General features: G+C 34.5%; 3 protein-coding genes and 1 long non-coding RNA gene across 4 annotated transcripts; 2 read left to right on the top strand and 2 right to left on the bottom strand.

Moving 5' to 3' along the window:
- Positions 1–1,273: 1,273 nt before the first annotated feature.
- Positions 1,274–4,709, bottom strand: LOC105958006 (cullin-3A). Its single transcript, XM_012982009.2, has 2 exons — positions 4,091–4,709; positions 1,274–3,469 (listed from the first exon to the last, which is right to left on the bottom strand). The coding sequence occupies exons 1-2, from the start codon at positions 4,252–4,254 to the stop codon at positions 1,429–1,431; spliced, it is 2,205 nt and encodes a 734-aa protein (XP_012837463.2). The 5' UTR covers positions 4,255–4,709; the 3' UTR covers positions 1,274–1,428.
- Positions 4,710–7,516: 2,807 nt separating this feature from the next.
- LOC105957983 (protein MICRORCHIDIA 7) lies at positions 7,517–12,499 on the bottom strand. The gene is made up of 16 exons (XM_088825599.1): positions 12,081–12,499; positions 11,782–11,879; positions 10,896–10,970; positions 10,668–10,775; positions 10,171–10,263; positions 9,709–10,100; positions 9,518–9,622; positions 9,278–9,433; positions 9,081–9,176; positions 8,944–8,995; positions 8,740–8,851; positions 8,379–8,628; positions 8,182–8,279; positions 8,029–8,092; positions 7,786–7,908; positions 7,517–7,702 (listed from the first exon to the last, which is right to left on the bottom strand). The coding sequence occupies exons 1-16, from the start codon at positions 12,470–12,472 to the stop codon at positions 7,637–7,639; spliced, it is 2,280 nt and encodes a 759-aa protein (XP_088681725.1). The 5' UTR covers positions 12,473–12,499; the 3' UTR covers positions 7,517–7,636.
- Positions 12,500–18,276: 5,777 nt separating this feature from the next.
- LOC148766852 (uncharacterized) lies at positions 18,277–19,784 on the top strand. Its single transcript, XR_016034473.1, has 3 exons — positions 18,277–18,453; positions 19,076–19,289; positions 19,400–19,784. It is a non-coding gene; the product is annotated as an uncharacterized LOC148766852 (long non-coding RNA).
- Positions 19,785–19,790: 6 nt separating this feature from the next.
- On the top strand, positions 19,791–22,297 carry LOC148766851 (uncharacterized). The gene has a single exon (XM_088825715.1). The coding sequence runs from the start codon at positions 20,117–20,119 to the stop codon at positions 22,121–22,123; it is 2,007 nt and encodes a 668-aa protein (XP_088681841.1). The 5' UTR covers positions 19,791–20,116; the 3' UTR covers positions 22,124–22,297.
- Positions 22,298–22,970: the final 673 nt, after the last annotated feature.

Genomic DNA, 22,970 nt, shown 5'->3' with positions numbered 1-22,970 from the left:
GCTATGCTGGAGATTCGTACCATCAGCGAGGAGGTGTTGGTATGCCACCTATCAAAAGTTAGTGAACACCATGTTCCAGTCCCATCTGGAAAGGAACATGGGGATATATGTGGACGACATGCTCTGTAAGAGCAAAAAGATGACCACCCATATCCAAGATTTGGAATAAACGTTTGCGACCCTCTGCCGGTACGTGATGAAGCTCAATCCCGCCAAATGTCCATTTGGAGTTGAAATTGGAAAGTTTTTTGGCTATATGGTAACAGAGAAGGGAGTGGAGGCCAATCCCTAGTAGGTACAAGCCGTATTAGATATGAAACCAACAAGGAACATTAAAGAGGTGCAAACGCTGGCTGAGAGAAACGCTTCTCTTAGTTGCTTCGCTAGTTACCCATTTTTCAAAATCTTGTGCAAAATGCACCGCTTTGAATGAACCGAGGAAGCCGATCGGGCTTTTGAGCAACTGAATGTTGTTAGCCCGACTACCACTTTTAACGAAACCAGGCCCGAGGGAGAGAATGTACCTCTACCTGATTGCCATAGATCGAGAAACCAGTATCGTGCCCCTGTTTTAACGAAACCAGTATTGTACCTCTACCTGATTGCCATAATAAACAAGATATGTTATATTGAGTTTTTTGCTAATGTCTGAAAGATTCTTGAAGTACTTTATTTTATTATTGATTTTATTTTCTTTGTTCCCTGTTTATTTTTTTCAATTGTTAAACTAGCTATTGTATCGAACTTTGATTCCCGCTTGAGGAAGCTACCGAAGGATCTCAATATATTTAGAGCTGCTACTTGTTATTCTAGGCACAAGATAGAATATGTTGTCTTTTTTATTGTTTATTTGTTGGATTTTGCTTTAGGTTTGATGTTGTCATAATATAATCGGAGGTTGGATACAAAAAACCGGACGAAAATATATTTAGAGCTGCTTTAGGTAACGTTTAATATTTCCAATTACCCTTTTCACAGACATTATTTAAGATTTTTCGAGGGCAGCAAAGCAGTTCATGTTGGAGATGATTCCAAGGCTGACAAGGCGGGGGACTAATGCCGTTGGAATCGAGTGCAGGTATATACAGAATCGCATTCTCGTATCGTAGTCTTAAAATACAGCAACCATTTTCGAATCAACATGAATAAAACAACAGGATCTAACTTTAGGCCTATAAGTTTTTACTTACATGGTATTCACTTTAACAATTGCGTGTATTTGTTATCGAGTACTTTAATCGGTTTTGCAATTAGAAAAAGTAACAGACGAACGTTCATCGAAATCAAATGCATTACGCGGAAATGAAATTCAACGTCTGCAATAGTCGATAACTTACATTTCCGCTAACATAACAAACCAAGTAATTGCTTCAAAAAAAAAAAAAAAAAAAGACCAAGTAATCCCCTGGAAATTTGATTTTTTTTTGCTCAAGCCAAATACCGATACAATCGTCTATCCACATTATCCCTCTCCAAGAAATCCCTTTCAATAAGTGACTCAATCCGTTTCTTAATCTCACTCGGGTTAGCCAGAAACCGAGGTTGCAGTTGCTTCGTAACTTCAGCAATAATATTATTATGATCCAAAACCCTCCTCGATTTCATAATCCTAACCACCGCTGCCTCAATCTGTGGCTTTCTATCCTCCTCCACTCTCTGCCTCGTCTCTTGTTTCTCCGGCTCGGATTCCTTCTGTGCAACCACAGTTCCGATTTTAACCTTACGAAGTTTACTAGTAAACTTATCATTAACCGAAAAAACATCATCTTCTCCAATCTCTTTGCTCATGGGCTCTTTTCGCAACACGTTTTTCCCCTTCACACAAGCCAATGACTGGAGACACCTTTTTAAATCAGACGATATAATCTCAGTGGCTTGCTCGATTTCCCTATAGCTAAGACAATCAGAGTTGTTGAACAGCATTAAGACACACATTTGATAAGTCGAGACATTCAGCTCGTATTTCTGACCATTGCCAAAGGTTGCCCTAAGATCAGCTGTACCCATATTCGTCTGCCATGATAATCTTCTACCTGTGTGGGTACCGAGGTAGTAAGATCGAAACTTCTCACACAGTGTTAACAATTCGGAAGGCAAATTGCAGGAGATGCTAGATTGAGTTGGCCACGAGCCGGTGGTCAAAACCTGGACAACTAGGGTGGGCCCACTTGCCAGGTCACCACCATGTGCTGAGTAGAACCCTTGCATTGTGTCCTGAGAGGTTTTCATGTCTGTAAACATGCCTTCTAACTTCGAAGTGAACTGATAACCGCATTCTGTTTTCAGTTTCACAATTAAACTTCTCTCTGCATCATCTGACACTGTTTTTCCAGACAGGAGCCGTTTTGCCAAATGTTGTTTGTAGTATTTCTCGAACACGTCTTTCTCCTGGAGGTAACGGAACAACATCATTACTTTATCGAGCATAATTTCGATGTCCTCTTCTTTCACACCGTTTAACCCTTTCCTCAGTTTATCATCCACGAACAAAGATATGTACTCCGGCGAACGAGGACTCAAATTGATGAAATATTCGAAAGACGAACTCAATGCATTCTGGAAGGTCTTGTCGTTGCTGAATGACGAGGCTATAATCTTATCGTACTTGTCCTTTTTATCGAGCAGTGCCTCCACAAACTCTACAGGATTCTTGGATTTCTCTGGATCAGTGACGAGCTGTTTGCCTGTGTTTCTGATGTGGGAAGTCAACACATCTCGAATTGTAGGAAGGCCAATAGGAACTCGTTTGAATAAGGTGTACATCCTCCCCAAATCTTCCAACTTATCATCTAGAAGCATCTTCACCAATCCTGAATTATCCATGTGAACTAGCCTAAGCATGTGATTGGCTACCATCTCTTTCTCCACGACGTTAGTTATCTTGGCTTCGCTCTTTGCATCCAAGTAGTGCGATACCCTCTCTATTTCTTCATTCAGTCTCCTTTCGGCTTTCTTCAAGTAGTCGCCACAGTCACTACATTCGATGAATTCCTGAGATTCTGCTCTATAAAAATCAGCCGAAACTTCAAGAAATGGCTTCTCAAAATCGTCTTGGTAAACCGAAGGTCCTAAATCCATAAGCATTTTGATTATGTTTCTCATCAACCCTCTGTTGATAACTTCGCCCATGCGCTCCCTAAGTATCAATTCAAGAAGCGTGTTTAGAAGCCTTGTCTGAATTTTGTCGGAGTGAATTACGTTGTCTCTCCAGAGGTTCAGACCAAGCTCGTGGACGGGGGTTTTGTGGGTGCTGGGAATGAAAGTTCTGTCCATGTACATAAGTATATCACGGATCATCTGCAGTGCTTTATTGTGATCGCTCCATTTCGTATTAAGCTCCTCGAGGAATAAGCCACCGTGTGCAGACTCTATACTTTTAGACATTGTTTGAAGATGCAACGTCATTGTTGACACAAGTCCCGAATATAGCTTCTCCCCAAATTTGTGTAATACCATATTGTAAGCATTTCTGCGTTCGTAAAGATAATTTCAAATCAGAAACCAAATCATTCATCGATGCAGCATGAGCAAGTTATGTGAGTGTGCAGGAAGAAGAGAAAGACTTAAGTTCGTATCACTAAATGAGAAAATCCATATTTCTAATTGAATTTCATATTTGCCCCCTCTAGTTACGACATGTATCCGAATCCGAGGAAGTCAGATTCAGTAGGTTCCTCGATAAACACCATACCCAATGTTGCTAAGAATACACGGTTCCCCTCTATGTTAATGAAAATATAAACAAGTTCGGATAAACAGCCGTTTCCACAGGCCATACATTACTAATTGATTTGCTTTCCCCCGAATTCGTATATCGAAAATGACAAATACACACATATCGAAAAGGAAAAATTAAAAAATAAAACATCAAATAGCTACACAAAATACAAGCAGATGGAGTTCAATTCCATAGATCATTAACTAGTATATTCGCAAACAAATAAATGAACGAAAAACAAAGCCCACGAACACGATCAAATCAAGCCTATGAACACCATCCAGCCAAATTAATTCACCAATAACTCATATTACCAACAAAAAATACACTAAAACTAAACCAGAAATGAATTTAAACAAAAAAAAGAAAAACCTGTATAGTTCTTCAAAGCTGAGTCCACTCGCGTTGTGATTATAGATCTCGTGAATTGCATGATCTAAAATCTTCCAAGTCTTCTCTGCATACTTGGGATCCACCACCACTTTGTGTTTAAACGCCTCAATCTGAAAATTCCTCTTCTTATGCCCGCTGCTCATCCTTTCTTCTCAAAATTAGCCCCAATAAATCGGAAAACAATTCTCAAAAAAATCCGTTCAAATAATCGCCGATTAATCGATTGGGCGAACGAGCCTGATGTTTTACTAATTTTCCTTTTCGGTTTTCAAGCGAGAGAGTCCGAATTTTGGCGCTTCAAATTGGGGGAGAGAGAAAATTGAGGAAGATTGAGCTGTACGTTAACCTAATCCGCCATTAACGATGATGCAGAGGTGTGTTTGTGTTGAGAGAAGAGGGGTTTCATTTGGGGGAGGTGTTTGGAATGAAATGTAAAGTGGAAGACCGTCGAAGGGAATTGGTATTTTGGGTTGTTTGGTTGCATGGGTAAAGATAATCTCATTTCTGATTTTTTTTTATTTTAATTTTAGTTCTATTTTTTTGGGATTTACATATATCAGTATGATAAAAAAATTCTCTCTAAAAAAAAAAACAAAACAAAAAAATCTCCCTACATTTGCAACCCTATAAACATCATTTTGCTGTAATATTTATCTTATGCATCGTTCGGTCCAATAATATAATTGAGTTTCATTATATTATTTAATTTTATCTTAGCTAATCTTATTTTGGCACACAAACAAGACATTGTTGTTAAGAATTCACATTTCACATTGCCGACAACTTTTGTGTTCGCTCCTGATATTTTCCATGTATTTGCACTTTTACCCATATAAGTTATTTCTTATAATACAAAGGGATTATTTTGTAGACCCCTCATTTACAAATTATATAGAACTAACTACCAAGTATATTACACTCTAGGGGAAACCCTCCTCATTTCGAAAATATTTTGGCATACTCCTCTGGGCTACCTTGAAGTTCCTATAATACCCTTCTAAAATCAATTTTAAACCCTAGCCACTCACGGTCTTTCTCTTCTTCTCCCAGATTCAAAATCCCGCCTCCACAAACCTCCCACCGGCGAAATTGCTTCCCGGAACCATAACTCTCTCTCCGGTGGTCGGAATTCGATGGTTTAACTACCGTTGGATTCCTCTCGTCGAGCTCCTTCTTTTGGTGGTGATTTCATTCAGTTTCGAGCGCTGATCTGTTTCTGCAATTTTTTTTCATTCGAGAACGGTGATCTTGCCGGAGCTTTATTTTGTGTTCCACCCGTCGAAATTTGACGGGTCAGCCACCGTTGGATTCCTCTCGTCGGGATCTATATTTTGATGGTAATTTCGTTTAATTTTATATTTTCAGATTTATTTCTATATTTTTTTGCATTTGTGGGCGCACGGAACCGTGGGTGGTTATTAGCGGCGTCTAGGGTTTTGGTAGGAGGCGAGGGGGTGAGGAGTCACTGTATGTTTGATTTAAAATCTGTAGCATTTCCCTGCAATAACCTCTCTCTCTATCTCTCGATCTCTTAGTGTTTGTTGATTTTTTAGTGTTTTGATGTTTTTCTTCAAATTTTGTTGATTTGTACTAAAGTAATTTCTTTTTGTTTTGATTTTGCAATTGCAGCTTAATGAAGGCCATTGATCCTTTCCTTGAAGGTGTCAAATTTTTTTTTTGAAGTTACATGTGATGCAGTGTTCAACAAACTGTATACATTACTATACATTACTATACATTACTATAGTAACATGTAGTTACATATGCGTATATTTGTGTATTTTCGATTTGTATTTTATTGGTTCTGATGTGATTTATAATAAAAATATTGAAATTTGTAAATTTTTGTTGGGGTTTTATGAATTTATTTTGTATAAGTCAGTATTCGTGTGTATATACAATTGATCGACTAAAAACATGAGGAAGAAAAACGAACATAACTATGAATTACTATAGGTACTATAGTTACATGTAGTTATTTTCAGTACTGTAAACATATTGTTTTGAAAATTAAAAAAAAAATTAATAAAAAATTATTTTTTTTTAATTTAAAAAAAATTAAAAAAATGAATATATATATATTTAACAAACAGGTTTATAAAAAAATGATAATAATAATAATAATAATAATAATAATAATAATAATAATAATAATAATAATAATAATAATAATAATAATAATAATAATAATAATAATAATAATAATAATAATAATAATAATAATAATAATAATAATAATAATAATAATAATAATAATAATAATAATAATAATAATAATAATAATAATAATAATAATAATAATAATAATAATAATAATAATAATAATAATAATAATAATAATAATAATAATAATAATAATAATAATAATAATAATAATAATAATAATAATAATAATAATAATAATAATAATAATAAATACTGATGCAGTTTGGCCGAAAATTGCATATAAGGGTAGTATAGTACTTTCGCTTCTCTAGGGGTATGTCAAAGGATGATTTGGGCTTGGGTTTATCCCTAGTTTATTTGGTGGCTAGGGGTATGTAAAATAACCCCTAATACAAACTTGTAAGAAACAAGGTACCCATATTTGCATTTTGACCCCTAATATTTCATTAAAGTCCAAAGTCTACAAATCGTGGATATTCTTCTACAAATATGTTGATAGTTGCTAGCACAAATTATGGATATTCTTCTTCTACAAATATGTTGATAATTGCTAGTTGCTACAATAATGTTTTGGAACTTTTTATAAACTGCTCCATAGTTCTTAAATTACAAAATGTACCTAGAACTTTCATCAAGTGCTACTCGAGTCATACTAAATTTTATGCTTCGTCCACGAGAATCGTTTGTAGTTCACACTAATAAATAAGGGAAAATTACAGTTTACATTCTTCAAGTTTGTACTGATTTCTTATTTGGTCCCCCATGTTCACAAAAAACACATTTGGTCATCTCCGTCAACTTTCCTGTAGTACTAATGCGTTGAATTTAACAATAACAAATGACTAAAAGTATTGAATTTTTTAATTATAAGAGAACAAATGTGAAATCTTAACAATAACAAATGACTAAAAGTATTGAATTTTTTAATTATAAGAGAACAAATGTGAAATCAGTGCAAACTTGAGGGATGAAAATTGTATTTTTCCCAATAAAATAAATAAGATAAAATTAAAATGAGAGCTAGAACCAATATGTATTCTTATACCCATTGTTATTGTTAAATTCAAAAACTAATTTTGAGGGAGTATCTTCCTACATTTATATCAAGTTTTTTAAATAGCTTATAATATGGTCTTACACAAACACTACTTATGGAAGAGGCTCTTGATTACTAGGCAAAAACTCAATTTGTCTGCATTTGAATTAAGTTAACTGCACATATGTTTGCAATCAATTACAAAGTAACTAATGAATAATTCAAATTCAAAATTAAGTACTATGAGAAACCATCCATGAAGATCTAATCAATTTACATAAATTCATTACATCTTCTGAATATTTTGTATCTAATCTCGATTCTCAACGTAAGCGAGCCTCCAATGTCCGAACTTTGCTAACCAATCCTTCAATAGTTTCACAAGCCTCCTGCACAAACAAAAGAAAGAAAAAAAATAATAAGTTAAATAATTCAAGATATTCTTCTTTCGAATATCGATATATAATTATACCCTTAATTTTCTTCTCAGATTTTGTTCTTCCTGTTCTCGTCGGTTTCTTTCTTCAGCGAACGAACTAACAAATGTTTCTTGCTCTAGATCCATTTGTTGCATCATTTCCGTCGCATCTTGAAGCTGAAATTGGAAAAAGAAAATACGAAATGTAGTTTAAAAGGAAAAAAAAAAAACTAATTACCAAATTCATTTAATTGAGATATTATTATATTTCACAATAAAAATAAATTAATTAATTACCTGAGTTGCGAGGGACTTGTTCTTATCTTCTTCATAGTGTAGTTCATGCAGTGTGTCCGTCAAACTGCGAATCGAAAATGTAGCGCTTAAAACACGGAAAACGCAGACAAAGATTTGTACTATAGATAAAACGAGATAGATTTATATATATACCGGTTTCTCAAGTTTCGATTATCGTCTATCAGCTTAACAACCATATTCGTAAGTGAGGGAAACTGCGTCGTAGGTCCGTATTTGTTGATATCTTCCAGCTATTATTTTTTCACCGAAAGAAAAATAATTAAGATAAAAATAATAAATAATAAATAATTAAAAATAAAAAAGACGAAAAAGTATATTTCCCTTATTACCTTGACAATCATATTTGAAGCAGAAGCTTCTTGCGGAGGAAATGTCGATTGAGGCACCGCTCGTAACGGAGAAGCAAACGAGGCTTTGTGATTTATAGGTGATGGTTTATGTGCCTTTTTGGTGTTCGATTTTGAAGTAAATGCCGTATTATTGTTATCACTAGGTGGCGATGCTTCTTGTTTCTCCGGGGAAACGGACTTCTTTGAGTTACGTCGTTTAGCATAGCCAATTAGATGGCACTTTTCAGACCTGTTGAATACAATAAAAATAAAAAATAATTAATCCGAAATTCGGTAAAATTATATAAATCGGCTATAGTATATAATTGGATATATAGAAAAAAATTGAAAGAGAACCAACCAATAAGTCTTCTGCAATTGTATAAGTTTAGCCTCGAGTCTTGAAAGCGCAGTCGTGCGCTCGAATCCTTGTTTATCGTGTGCCGGTTCCACAAAATTAGCTTCCAAAACACCTAAAATATAAGACGTAACACGAGAAATATAAGACAAACGTATATTTTTTATATATGATTATATTGCATAACAAATGTAAATCAAAATATACCGATTACTCCTCGACCATCACTTCCGGCGGCGTTCCATAGCCTCCAAAACGGCTGATAGAAAAGAAAATAATCAATTATTTATGATTATATTACTTAATTAAAAAAAAATATCGTGAAAAGCTAAAAAGAAGCGAACCCTAATAAGCCTGTTCTTATGATACACGTTGAATCCTTGAACGTCGATATGATGGCGTGCGTCTTTAATAAATCCAAGTGTTACCGCTGCGGACATCTATTTTATTTCAACATTATAAGAAGAAAAACAAAATTGTTAATAAATAAATAATTACGAGTCGTTTTGCAGATGAATTTAAAAGTCAAGTATTTAATTACATTAGGATCTTTTGATGCAGCAGAAGCTGCTGGCTTGTAAACATTCTTCTGAGGATGAATCATATCGTTGACTAGGTCGTGATTTTCAACTTCCTTTCCTCGTAAGACGATGGAGAAACCAGGTGGTATCCTACGGTACAGAATCGAGACGTAGCTCTGCAGAACAAAGAAAGAAAAAAAAAAATCAAATAATTATATTTATTATTTATCAAAAACAAAAATGAGTGTTAAATGATATACCCTCAACGAGTGTCGGTACGTAAGAAATTTTCTAGCGCTCGGGTGATCGTTTGCCGTATCCATTAGCTTCTTGTCTTCTCGGTTGCCGCCTCTTGTTTGAATGTCCTGAAATAATAATAATACATCAATTACAATTATATGAAAAAAAAAATAAAAAAATAAACATATAGTATGATGAAATTAACACGTACATTTTGATCGGCTTCGAAATCGAGTTCTAGTAGTCCTTGATCATCCTCCCAAAGATTATAGATCACGATACGTGTTCCTTGATCTTCCAAGAAATTGAACTGCCCGACGAGTTCGTCTTCGCTTTCGTATGGTGACCATTGCACTACGGTTTCGAGATTTCTTTCCCAACACTCGTTTGATGACTTCAAACGCCTACTCCAACGAGTTTCTCCCGTTTTCTCGTAATCAACAATGGGGACGATTATATCCTCCTTGCCGGTCTTCTGCAAGAACGTAAACGAAAGCAGTCCAATGCTTTGCGTTGTGCTTTGTCCGTATTGCCCCTTACAGCGGGAGAACACGATCACGTCTGCACCGAGCCTCATGCTGCTGGTCTTGAATCCATTTCCATCTGTCGAAATAATATTTTAAGGGCTACATTTAAATGAAATATATTCGACGAAGCGTTTAGGTCAACCTACATTGACCAATTGTGTTAGCCATCTTGCTCTTTGCGGAATACCCGAGCGACATGCACTGACGCATCTTATCCGGGGTCATGCCGCCGCCGTTATCTGCACCCATAACGTGATCGTCAATGAAACAGTCGACCGACGATTACTTAAAATCGAGTACAAAATTAGCGAGTTTAAATTTTCGCCAATAACATTAGTATTCAACCCAAGCAATAAGAAATCGAAATTTTCTTATGATAGAAAATGATGAAAATGTTCGTTAAATTACAACCGCCCCCATGAAGTAAGTTCTATTTACAAAAAAAACCCTGATTTTCCAATAATTACATCCATCCCCTTGAAATTTGTAAATGTCTTACGTTAACACCCTTTTGTAGGGGGTGAACGTAAGAAATTTACAAATTGCAGGGGTGGATGTAATTTCTCAAATAAATGGGATTTTTTTGTTATTACACTTTACGTCAGTGAGATGCTTGTAATTTACCCTAAGAATGTTTAATTACCTTGAACTACCAACATCTTATTATTGTCTTTCACAACCATATCAACATTGACATATGTAGCTCCATTACACACCTCATCCAAAGCATTGTCTAGAAGCTCAGCAAATGCTGGAAATAACAAAAAAAAAAAAAAAATAAATAAATAAATAAAACAAATTTGAAATAAAATTTGCAAACATTATAAAAAGTAATATTAAAATAAAAAATTAATTATTAATTAATAATTACCTCCCAAAGCCCATTTATGGCTGGTAGCATTTGAATGCAAGAATCTAGGATGAACCCTTACGTGATCCATGTCAGCTGCAAAAAAAAATTATATTACACACTGTCAATTAAGGTTTATTATTCAAACTTACCACCAATGAATTATTTTTTTTAAATTTATTAAGGGTTTATTTTATTTTTTAAGCTTATAGGGTTCTTTGAAACCTAATATATTTCCGGTTGTTCTAATGTCTATGCATCAACGCAAACGATTGAAAAATAGTTACTTCGTACACGTCAAAACAATTAATCATTTGGGGGAGGGCTTATATATTTTTATTATTTTTATCGAGAGCGGCCCCACCTAAACGTCTCACGGTTGTCAAAAAGAAAAAATCATTTAATGCGGATGGGATTTAATGAAAATTTTCAAGCTAATTATCAAATTTCTCAATATCTCTATCCCCTTTAAATCTCTTAATTTTTTGTCATTCTCATTCTTCAATAGTATGTTGGAATTTTTTGAAATATCTTAACGAGCTACATGGTTTTATTTTTTTATTTAGGGTTTGTTTTAATTTTTTTTAAAATCTAAAATAACGAAATTGTTCTAACGTCTATGCATCAAGCCATCAACCCAAACGACTGAAAAATAATAAGTAACATCACAACAATTAAGCCACATTTTGTTACGCGTGTCGTTTTCGCTTATATAAATATTTTTTAATTTTTTTTTAAATTTATTGTTTTTATCGAAAGCGGGCCCCACCTAAACGTCTCACGGTTTAAATTTCGATAGAAAAGGGAAATTATCCTAGATGGCAATACGCATGTAAATGATAAGAAAACAAATCCATCAATTTTAGTAGATAAGTAAGTAATCAATGAAAGGGAATTCGTAACGTACCAACGGAAACATCGCCGCCGCTGCTGCCGCCGCCGGATTCTTCATAATCGCCGGCTCTCCAAAACTGCTTACAGCCAGGGGCGTACCCACGCCTAAGGCTGGGGTGGCCCCCGCCCCCCCAAGAATTTTTTTTTAAGCTGTTTTTTTTTTTTTTTTTTTTTTTTTTTGGGTATTTATGTATTAGTTTATACACTTTCGCCCCCCCAAACTTTTAATTTTGTACATTTTAGTCCCTAAAAACAAAAAAAAAAAATTCTCTCTTAATTTACCCCTATATTTCCGCCCCCCCAAGAAAACACCCCTGGGTCCGCCCCTGCTTACAGCTACGCACCACAGCCAAAGTAGTAACCACCGCCTTCTCTGGATCAACCGGAATCTCTTCTTTCACCGGAACCATAGCATAACTGGAAGCCCCGCCGTTGCCGGCGGCAACCGGCGGCGCGGCGGTTGGTCTCTGAGAAACCACCACCGGTTCATCTGGTCGGATGGGGTCGAGAAATCCAACCGGCAGAATCGCATCGTATCTATGCTTCTTCTTCATCGGGTGGTTAAGTTCCACGTCGGATTCATCTTCGTCGGAACTGTGGCCGGAATATTCGCTGCTGCTAGTTTCTCGACTGTGAATCTTCTTTTTCAGAAACATTTCTGATGGCTCAGAGGGTTCTTGTTTGATGTAGGAACTCATTTTCATGGTAAGAATTTCAACAGATTATTTTTGTAGAGAGAGAGAGGGGATAGAGAGAGAGAAGAGAGTATGTATAGGAATAGGTTTTCTTTGTTTCTTCTTGTTTTCTTTTTACAACAGTTGGAGAGAGAGAGAGAGAGTTTGTATGGGCTAATAGAGAGGGAGGAGAGAGAGAGAGAGAGAGAGTCTTATAACAGTTGTAGAGAGAGAGATAGGTTATAACAGTTGGAAGAGAGAGAGAGAGAGAGTTTGTATGGGAATAAATAGGGTTATATAGAGGAGAAGGGTTAGCTGACCCGCGAATAATGCGGGGAGTGGGTTCGGGTCGGGCCGGGTTTGTATGGCCACGTTTCGTTATGCTGCAATTTATGGAGGGAGTGGGAAATTTTGGTGGGAATCCGTTCTAACTTCTAAGATCCACCTCTTAATAATATAATAATATAATAATATATATAAAATTTAGAAATCAATTTTTACAAAAAATTAATAAAAGAAAACAATTATTAATAAAATAAAATCTAAACAAAACTAAGAAAATCTTATTGAAGTAGGAAATAAGTAAATGACTCTGAAAAACAAGAGAAAATATCATTGAGAAACAACAAAACTTTTACAAATAAGAATCATAGTTCAAGAAGGAATCAATCAATGATAACAAGTACCAAAGATCTTTTACTTAGGAGATTTACCTTAAAAGTTTTAACCTTTCCAAATTACATAAATCTATTTTTATTTTTATTTGTTTGAGAAAGAGAAATCTAATTGAAACAAATACCAAAGATCTTCTACTTTGATGAGAATGAGATACACCATTTAACCTTTCCAAACAAAAGAAATTTAGTTGAATAAGGACTATATTTCATGGGAGAAAAAAATGGGATTATTCATGAAAACCCCTCACTCATCTTTATATATAAAAGAAAAGCTTTTCCCAAAATCCTAAAAATAGTTTTTTAAAAATATTTTTGTGAAATATTTATTTCCTTTATTTTCTCCTTTTTTATATCACATTCAGATTTATTTATATTTTCTTCATTTTTTATAGAACATGTTTCCCTTATTTTAATTTTTTTTTTCTTTTTTTCCTTTTTTTTTTCCTTCCACCACTAACTTTTCTCTTTTTTTTTTTATAGCACACATTACCTTTTTTTCTTTTCTCTCTCTCTCTCTCTCTCTCTCTCTATATATATATATATATATATATATATATATATATATATATATATATATATATATATATATATATAGATGTATGTGTATTTTCAGTATATACATATACATATGATGATTGCAATTAGGGAATTTACATTTCATTTTTTATATTATATTGTTTTCGAACAAGATATTTATTAATTTTATTTATACTTTACCTTTATATTATTTTTCTTATTATCATTTATTTAGATGTAATATTTTTTAATTTTTTTATAATATTCGCCCTCGTGTAACGCACGGAGGTTCTAGTTAGGTATAATAAGAATGGATCCACTCTCTTTTTCCTTATTAATGAAATCTCCCTTATTTTTTAATTAAATAAACATCCAACAAAATAATAAGCTAATATACATAATTTACCCTCACATGCCATATATTTTTCAAACCTTTTATTAAGTGAAGCCCTAATTTTATTGTTCCCACTAGTCTTCATTTTCTATTCTCTCTTCACAACCGCTTCTCCATGAATTCCACCAGAGATTTAAAATTGCTCGTCCTCCACCGCTTTGGCGTTCTCCACCCTCCACCACCGCCCTGTTGTTCCCTATTTCATTTATCGGCGCATTGTTGCCCTTATTATCGGCCTACCATCGACACTCTTTCGTTTCAGTTTAGATTCCATGCCGACGAGGGATCTCCGTAGAAGTGCAGACAAAAAAGTGAAGTAATAGAAAAAGTCAATGACGGATCTCGTGCCTAGGTTCAGAGCATGCCACATACTTTTTGCATTTTTTATTTCATACTATTTTTTATGTCTTTTCGATTAATTTTTGCATGAATACGTAGTTGATTACTAAGTAATTGAGGAATAGTTTAATAGTTGATTTCAACATTTTATAGTTGTTTTTGATAGTTTATAGTTGTTTTCGATAGTTTATAATTGTTTTCAATTTTTGTAGTTGTTTTCGATTTATTGTATTGGATTTCTACAAGCTTGTAGTTGATTTTGGTGTTTTTACAGTTAATTTTCATTAATTTGTAGTCATTTTAATTTTTGGTAAACATGCTATTTTGTGCCACTATTTTTTGTGTTTGTTTTAGAGTTATCTTATGGTTGACTCAGGGAAAAAACGAAAAAAATAATAGTTGTTTTAAGTAATTTTGTAGTTGATTATGAAAAATAAGCCAAAAAAAATGAAATTATAGTTGTTTCGAAAATATTGTAGTTGATTACGAAAATTTTATAGTTGTTTTTGGAAACTGTATAGTTGATTTGAAAACCCAACAACTGAGAACTAAAAAAAAAAAGATAATTTGTTTAAAAAAATAATAATTAAAAACAACATTTAAAAAAATAAATGAAAACTTTAATTAAAATAAATTGAAAGGCATTAAAGTAGGGATAGTGAATAGTAGGGGAGTAAATTTGGAATAAGAGAAAAGTTGGACCTGTCACCAATAAGGAAAAAGGGGCTGGACCCATCCTTATTAAAAAAATGCTAGGTGGGGGAGGAATTTCGTTCAATATTCCTATGTAATAATGAATTACTAAAAACACAATTCACTTATAAATATGGGGCAGTTTGTTAAACAATCCTTAACTCTAATTGTCTTTCAAATGTGTGGTGGTGATGTACACACCAGAGAATTAATTTTTCTCTTCAGCTTAATTAACTAAATTGTGTAACTAAGCTATGCAAATAAGCTGTCAAAGTTGTGTAACTAAGTTATCTGTGTAAGTTATCTGTGTAAGTTGTGCGTATGTTATGGGAATCATCTATTCTTGTTTTAGTTTTTTTTTTCACTGTATTTTAACTAAGTTGTTGTTTGTTAATATAATTAAACTGTGCAACTAAGCCTGGATATTTTTTCACTGTGTTAAAACTATAAGACGATTATACCTGGATTTACTAATTTGTTGCACCGATTACTTTAATTACATTGAACGAAGGAATTAATAATGAGGTTGTAAACAAGCCTACTAAGCATCAGTTCACACACCACAACTACCCAATTTTCAATCGATAAATCAACATGGTAGACCCCCAATTTTAGATTGGCTTGTGCTTTCCTAAATGTTGACACATTTAGGGTTGCTGTAATGCAACATTTTGTAGTGCGTGGTATGTATATTAAGTTTAAAACAAAATGACAAAGACAATATGCAATCGATCTGCAAACATGATACATGTCGGATTGCCTATACATCAAAGATGAAAAGTGAGCTACCTTGGTAATTAAGACTATTCGTGCAGTAAATGACTGTAATATGAAAGAGAGAGTTGGTTGGGCAACTTCTTAGTGAATAGCCAACAAGTGCAATGATAAGATCATGATTGGTCCTTATGGATGCTTATCTCCAACTACTTTGAAAGATTGATTGATAAGTCGGGGTGAACAAACGGAATCCACCGAAATGTTCGAAAAGTTCTTAAAGAACCAATGAGAATAAACTCCATTTAATCATCAAACTTCGTCCCTTAAAATAAGCCAAATTGGCAACCTATTTATAAGTGCTAAAAAGACTTTTTTTTTTCACAAGGAAAATGACTATTACCTAAACTATAATAAGAAAACTATTAATAAAAAATTCTGGCCATAAATAACTCTAAAATAATAGAAATTTCGGGTTTGGGTTTCGGGTTTTCGGGTTTCGGGTTTTCGGGTTTCGGGTTTTCGGGTTTTCGGGTTTCGGGTTTCGGGTTTCGGGTTTTCGGGTTTCGGGTTTCCTAATATAAAAATATAATTTAATAATATACAAGTCGACCATACGAACACTCTTCATAACTCGAGTAGACACTTGGATGTATACGTGTGTTAACTTCAAGCTAGATTTCTAACCTCTTCCACACCAAATCTCTCTCTGATCAAAACATAGAAATTTTAGATCTTTAAGTTGGATTTCCGTAGCAATTCGAATCACCTTAATTGGACTTCAGATGAGAGAGAAATAAGCCGAACGGTGTACTTTGCCAGAATCATACTCGACTTTCGGGATGCATGAAATTCGACTTGTCCAACGAATTTCCCTCTTCATTTTCTTCCAATTCTTCGTGTTGGAGCTAGTTAGGATCACATCAACCATTTCTCCACCTACAACCCAAACTGTCAACCCACCCACCATTGCTCTTTCAACTTCTTCTTTATTACCCACAACCCAAAATTCCAACGCCTCTACAGTTGAACCTAGCCGTATAACCACTCCATTCTGAAATCATATATTTAAACTGAAACGAGTTTTTGACTTCACATTAAATTTTTCCCCCCTCAACACCCCTAACACCCTTAAACAGGGTATTCAATTTCTGCAATGGAAAGATGCTATGAGAGTAGAATTTGATGAATTATTAAAGAATCAAACATGGGATCCAGTACCACGGGATCCCACCAAAAAATGTGATTGACTGGAAATGGTTGTTTCGAGTTAAGCAAAAGCCGAATAAAACAGTTGATCGCTTCAAAACAAGGTTAATAATTGATCTTTGCATCAACTAGACATAAGCAATGCATTCATCCAAGGACACTTGGAGATGAAGTTTTCATGTAGCCATCTCCTGATTTTGAACATCAAAAATTTTCCAGCCACACGTGTCGCTTAAAAAGGGCTATTTATGGGCTTAAACAAGCCCAGCGGACATGGTATATTGAGTAGACTAACTCATTGCAGCAAATGGGGTTCAAAAAATTGAAAATTGGATGGCTCGCTTTTTATTGTTCATAGAAAAAATATATATCTCTACATTTCAGTCTATGTTGACGATATTAATGTCACCGGGAGCAGCACAAAACTCATTGGAGAGGTTATCTCTGCTCTTGCAAGTCAATTTTCTCTGAAAGATCTTAGTCTTCTTACTCATTTTTTGGGCATTGAAGTACTTCGTAAACCTGCCGGCATATTTCTGTTGTAATCTAAATATATTATGGATATTCTCCACGATTACAATATACAAGATAGGAAAAGCGTTCTCACTCCATTGAGTTCAACCCATCTCATTTTTGCCAATGATGGAGATAAACCGACGGATGCCACAAACTACATAAAAGTAATTGGCGAGTTGCAATACTATCTTTCACTCTCCCCAACATCACATATTTTGTAAACAAATTGTCCAAATTTGTACACTCTCCATCTGAAAATCATTGGATTGCAGTGAAGCGAGTTCTCCGATATCTCCAACAGACAGCTAATTATGGTCTTCAAATAAACACTCATAATGATCGGAACATTTATGTTTACTCAGACGGGGCATTTTTTTTTTACAATATTTAGGATTTTTTTTTTAAGAATAGGGGTGATTTTGTAATTATTTACAAAAATACAATAAAGCGTCGTTTAAAACGACGCGTTTTGCGGACCGTTGGATCGAGCTGCGATCAACGGCCAGATCTCCTATTTTGTCCTCCTAATCTGACGGTCACGGATTGAAGACAAGATCTGACGGTCCTTAAAACGCGTCGTTTTGAACGACGCGCTTTGACCTGTCAGGGTTGAATGCGTCGGTTAAAACTACGCGTTTTAAGGACCGTCCGATCCTTCTCGATCCGACGGCCCTGATTTCGGCGAATATATATTTATATATATATATATATATATATATATATATATATATATATATATATATATATATATATATATATATATTTAATCCGAAAAAATACATCTCTTCACCTCATTTGCTCCCCTTTCTCCCTCTGCTCCCTTCTTCCCAACAAACAGTAAGTGTTTTTTTCTCTCTTCTTTTTTTTGTTAATTATTGTTTATTTGTAGTTTCTAATTTATATTTTAATTAATGTAGGTAATTTTAATTAATTTCAGCAGGTTACTTATTGAGGTATTTTTTTTCACTTTTTCAATTATTATAGTTAAATAGGATTTTAATTATTAATATAATTTTGTTAAATTTTTATTAATGGTGGATTAATGGTATTTTTATCTAGTAACTTATTAATTATTTGGAGATAAATTATTTCTTCTATTGTTAAAATATATATAATTTTTTATGAAATTCAATTTTTATTGTTGTTTTTACTTGTTACTTTTTAGGTTAAATTTGAACTTGTGGTGGATTTAAGAAGGAATGTTTGATTAGTAGAATAATTAGTAGGATAAATTAATTAATTAATAGTGAGTTAGTGGATAAATTGTGTTTAAATAATTCTCGAAGGGGAACTTGAACTCGTCACGAATTGTGTTTAAATAATTTCTGAAATTTTAATTTTTTTTAATGGTTTAAATATGATACGAGTAGAATAATTAGTAGGATAAATTAATTAATTAATAGTAAGTTAGTGGATAAATTGGTAGAATTAGTTATGGCATTAGCCCCTCAAGTTTACATTAGTTTCACTTTTGATCCCATGTTTTAATAATTTAACATCTTTTCATGTTTTTTTTCTTGTTTTTAAATAATGGCTGAAATTTAAATTTTGTTGTGTTCTGATTGTTATAATTAGGTGAAATGTAATTTGTGGTTGATTGAGAAGGGATTTACGTTGCTAGCAAATAATAACTATTTGGAGGTATTTATTTGTTATATTGTACAAATTTTATTTTTTTTATTGTTGAAAATTTAATTTTTTTTGTTTTATTGTTATAACTAGGTGGAAGTGTAATTTGTGGTGGTTTGAGAAGGGATTTTTGTAGCTAGCAAATAATAATAATTTGAAGGTAGTTATTTGTTATATTGTACAAATATAGTACAACTTGGGGTTGGAGTTATTTTTTTCCTGTTTTTTAAATAATTGCTGAAATTTTTATTTTGATGGTTTTTTAACTAGGTGGAAGTCTAACTTGTGGTGGATTGAGAAGTGATTGTGGGTGCTAGCAAATCTTCAATTATCTTTGAGGTAAATTAAATATTTTATTGGTTAATTAAAGTCTTACTTGAATTACACAATTAAAGTGTTATATGAATGTGTCGAAAAATTACGAATTACACAATTTTTTAAGGATTTATAATATACAAATTAATAGTTTTCGAACTCTCAAATTATAAAACGAATTAGAAAATATTAAATATTAATTGTTTGTTTTAACTAATTTATAATCTAACATTTAGTGTTTGTAGCTATAAAAAAATTAGAAAATATTAAATATTTCAAAAAAAAAATAATAATCTCAAAATATCAAAATATAGGGTTTCAATGGCGACTCCGAGTAGGAATACTGTCAAAGTTTTCGTATATATAGGAGGCCATATTGTTCATGAGGGATTGTTAGTGAATTATGATCAATCTCATCATACAGTCGTACGAGTGAAACGCGATATATCTTTCTCAGACTTCTTGGCGAAAATATACTCACGTTGCCGAATAGATAGAAATGAATTTGTGTTATCGGTGTCGGGCAAAATATCACGATGGTATCAAAATCAGTGGAGCGAGATAGTTTCTGAGATAACAAGTGATGATGATTTAGAAATCTATTTGCACCCGGATGAAGGAAACGATTCCATAGATGTTTATGTTGAGTCTCAACCTTTATACAATCCTTTGATGCCTTCACAATTCACTACATCAGAGCCTCTCTACTCCCCTTCGAGACCTTCACAATTCAGTACATCAGAACCTCTCTATTCCCCTTCGAGACCTTCACAATTCACTACATCAGAACCTCTCTACTCCCCTTCGAGACCTTCACAACATTTTGATTTGAATGATGCGTACAATTCATTTATGCAAACAAGTCCTGAGTTAGTTGCGGTTACACAAGGGTTTTCTAATATGGGCTTTGAAGCGGGGCCATCGAGGCATTCTTATCAAAATCTTGGGGTACATATTGGGGAATCAAGTGGCATGAGAAATGCTCATGAAAATTTTGATCTTCTTAATGAAACTCGTCATTGTGATAATAATGATGACGATGATCCTTTCGGAGACGCACATGGGCCAAATGTTCGAAGCGACTCTGAACCCTCCGACCATGGAGACGATGATGATAGTGGTGAAGAGAACAATAATGAGAATATCGAAGCCGTTGATGACGTTGTACAAACAATATCGCAGGCAGAAATTCCATCAACTTCCCATGTTCATGTCAGCAATCCATCATTTGCAGAACCTCCTACTCAGTTTTATGATCCACCTTCGTTCTACTCTCTGTCATTTCCTGAAATCCCAGCCGATTCCATTGATGTTCCGTCGGGTATGTGGTCAAAATTTTATGATAGCAGCAAATGTACTCTCGAAAAGGGGATGATTTTTTATAGTAAAGCAAGGGTCATTTCAGCCGTTAGAGACCACTCCATTCGATTTGCCAGAAGAGAGTTTAAAGTTATCGAAAGTACAAAAAGAACTTGGAAGGTTATCTGCAAACACGACACTGAAGCAAAACCTTGCAGATGGAGGCTAAGAGCATCAAGAATTGGGGATAGAGGACAATTTAGAATTGGGATCTACGATGGCGATCATAGTTGCGGTATGCAAGGGATGACAAACAATCATGGCAACTTGAACATCAATTATTGCGCCGCAATTCTATTGAAAAGTGTTCGTGAAAATCCAGTTTGTGAGATTTCAAAGGCAAGAGAGATTGTGACCGCGCAAATAGGATATGAGATATCCTACATGAAGGCATGGTACACTTTGAAGCGATGCAGAGAAAATGTATATGGAACATGGGAGAGTTCGGTCCAGAAGTTGCCAAAATTTATGAAAGCACTGCAACAAAGGAATCCAGGCACAGCTGTTGAGTGGGAACGTCACGCGACAAATCATCCATCGAAATTCATAATCAAATACGTCTTCTGGGCCTTCAAGCCGTGTATTGATGGTTTCAAATACTGTCGTAGGGTGATCAGCGTCGATGGAACTCATTTGTACACTAAGTACAAACATAAGATGTTGCTTGCTGTGTGTTTGGATGCGAATCAACAAGTTTTACCACTTGCGTATGCAATTGTTGATGAAGAGACCGCAAGTGCATGGAAGTGGTTTTTCAAATGCATTGACAAACATTTACTTTCGGGCATATCAGATGGTATTTGTATAATTTCGGATCGAGGAACCGGTATTTTAAGTGCCATCGATTCAATGCCCGAGTTTAGGCCCCATCGCATCACCCATCGATTTTGTTTGAGGCATGTTTGTTCAAATGTCAACGCCAAGTTTAAGAGCATTTTGGTGAAAGATTTTTGTTACACTGCTGGAAAACAATCTCAGGTTTGGAAGTTGAACCGGTATTTGGACAAGATTGGGGAGGAAAATCCCAATGCACACAGATACTTGATGAACATGGATCGAGAAAAGTGGACTTTAGCACATGATGGAGGGTCTCGACGCGGTCAGTTGACGACCAGCTTGTCCGAATCCATCAATGGTGCTTTGAAAGGTGCTCGTAAACTGCCTGTCACAGCTATTGTGGATTTTACATTTCATCGAGTGGTTAAGCACTTTATTAATCGAGTAGCGAAAGGTAATAATTGGGAGCAATCGGGACAACGATGGGCCGAATTTCCATTGAAGAAGTTCAAATTATGGGAGGAACATTCGACGACCCATTAAATGAGAAGGTTCAACACTCGCAACTACGCTGGTGAGGTATTCACCAGGGCAAAACCTCAAGGAGGTGGAGGAAAAACACATTGTGTCGATCTTAGGGCCAAAGAATGCTCATGTAATAAGTGGACCTTGTTTGGGATTCCTTGCTCTCATGTGCAACATGTATGTCGTGATTTCCGTTTGGTTGCCGGGTACTACAGTGTTAGAAACCATAAGAACACATATAGTGGCGTGTTTCACCCTTTGCTGCCTGGAATGTGCTGGGAGGATGCAGATTTTGAGCTATTTCACGATGTTACCCTACGGAAAGCTACACGACGGGGTAGGCCAGAAAGTACTCGTATTCGTAACGAAATGGACCGACCACAAGCGCGTGCTAGAAGACAATCTCGGGCAACACAAGAATCACACTAGTTATTTTATGTGTTATCTTATGTTATGTTATGTTATGTTATGTTATGTTATGTTGTGTTTGTTATGTTATGTTATGTTATGTTATGTTATGTAATGTTTGTTATGATGTTTGACTTGAAAATTCGGTTTCGTTTTCGCTTTCAAATGGCTTCGACTCGGCAAAAATACCTAATAAAACCTTGAAATAGAAATAAAAACAAGAAACGCAATAATATATACAAATAAAGCCGAATCTCAGACGAACGAAGACCAAAACTCGAAGATTTGATAAGCAAAAATCGTGCAAAACGACCACTTATCAATAATCATAATCATAATCATAATCGTAATCGTAATCGTAATCGTAATCATAATCGTAATCATAATCATAATCATAATCATAATCATAATCATAATCATAATCATAATCATAATGACAATAGTAATGATAATAGTA

The sequence above is a fragment of the Erythranthe guttata genome, chromosome 11 (genome assembly GCF_056151865.1).
Source record: "Erythranthe guttata isolate IM_541 chromosome 11, IM_541, whole genome shotgun sequence".
NCBI classification, from domain to species: domain Eukaryota; kingdom Viridiplantae; phylum Streptophyta; class Magnoliopsida; order Lamiales; family Phrymaceae; genus Erythranthe; species Erythranthe guttata.
Note: the sequence above shows the minus strand (reverse complement) of the source record. Positions and strands in the feature narration are given on the sequence as shown.

What these genes read in the sequence shown, in the direction of transcription:
- LOC105958006 (XM_012982009.2), bottom strand. Translation starts at nt 4,254, where the DNA reads ATGAGCAGCGGGCATAAGAAGAGGAATTTTCAGATTGAGGCGTTTAAA. An exon ending in AGCTTTGAAGAACTATACAG is followed by an intron (nt 3,470 to 4,090) that starts GTTTTTCTTTTT and finishes TTACGAACGCAG; the next exon opens with AAATGCTTACAATATGGTAT.
- LOC105957983 (XM_088825599.1), bottom strand. Translation starts at nt 12,472, where the DNA reads ATGAAAATGAGTTCCTACATCAAACAAGAACCCTCTGAGCCATCAGAA. An exon ending in ATTTCGAAGCCGATCAAAAT is followed by an intron (nt 9,623 to 9,708) that starts GTACGTGTTAAT and finishes TTATTATTTCAG; the next exon opens with GACATTCAAACAAGAGGCGG. An exon ending in CTTCAAATATGATTGTCAAG is followed by an intron (nt 8,280 to 8,378) that starts GTAATAAGGGAA and finishes AAAAAATAATAG; the next exon opens with CTGGAAGATATCAACAAATA.
- LOC148766851 (XM_088825715.1), top strand. Translation starts at nt 20,117, where the DNA reads ATGCCTTCACAATTCACTACATCAGAGCCTCTCTACTCCCCTTCGAGA.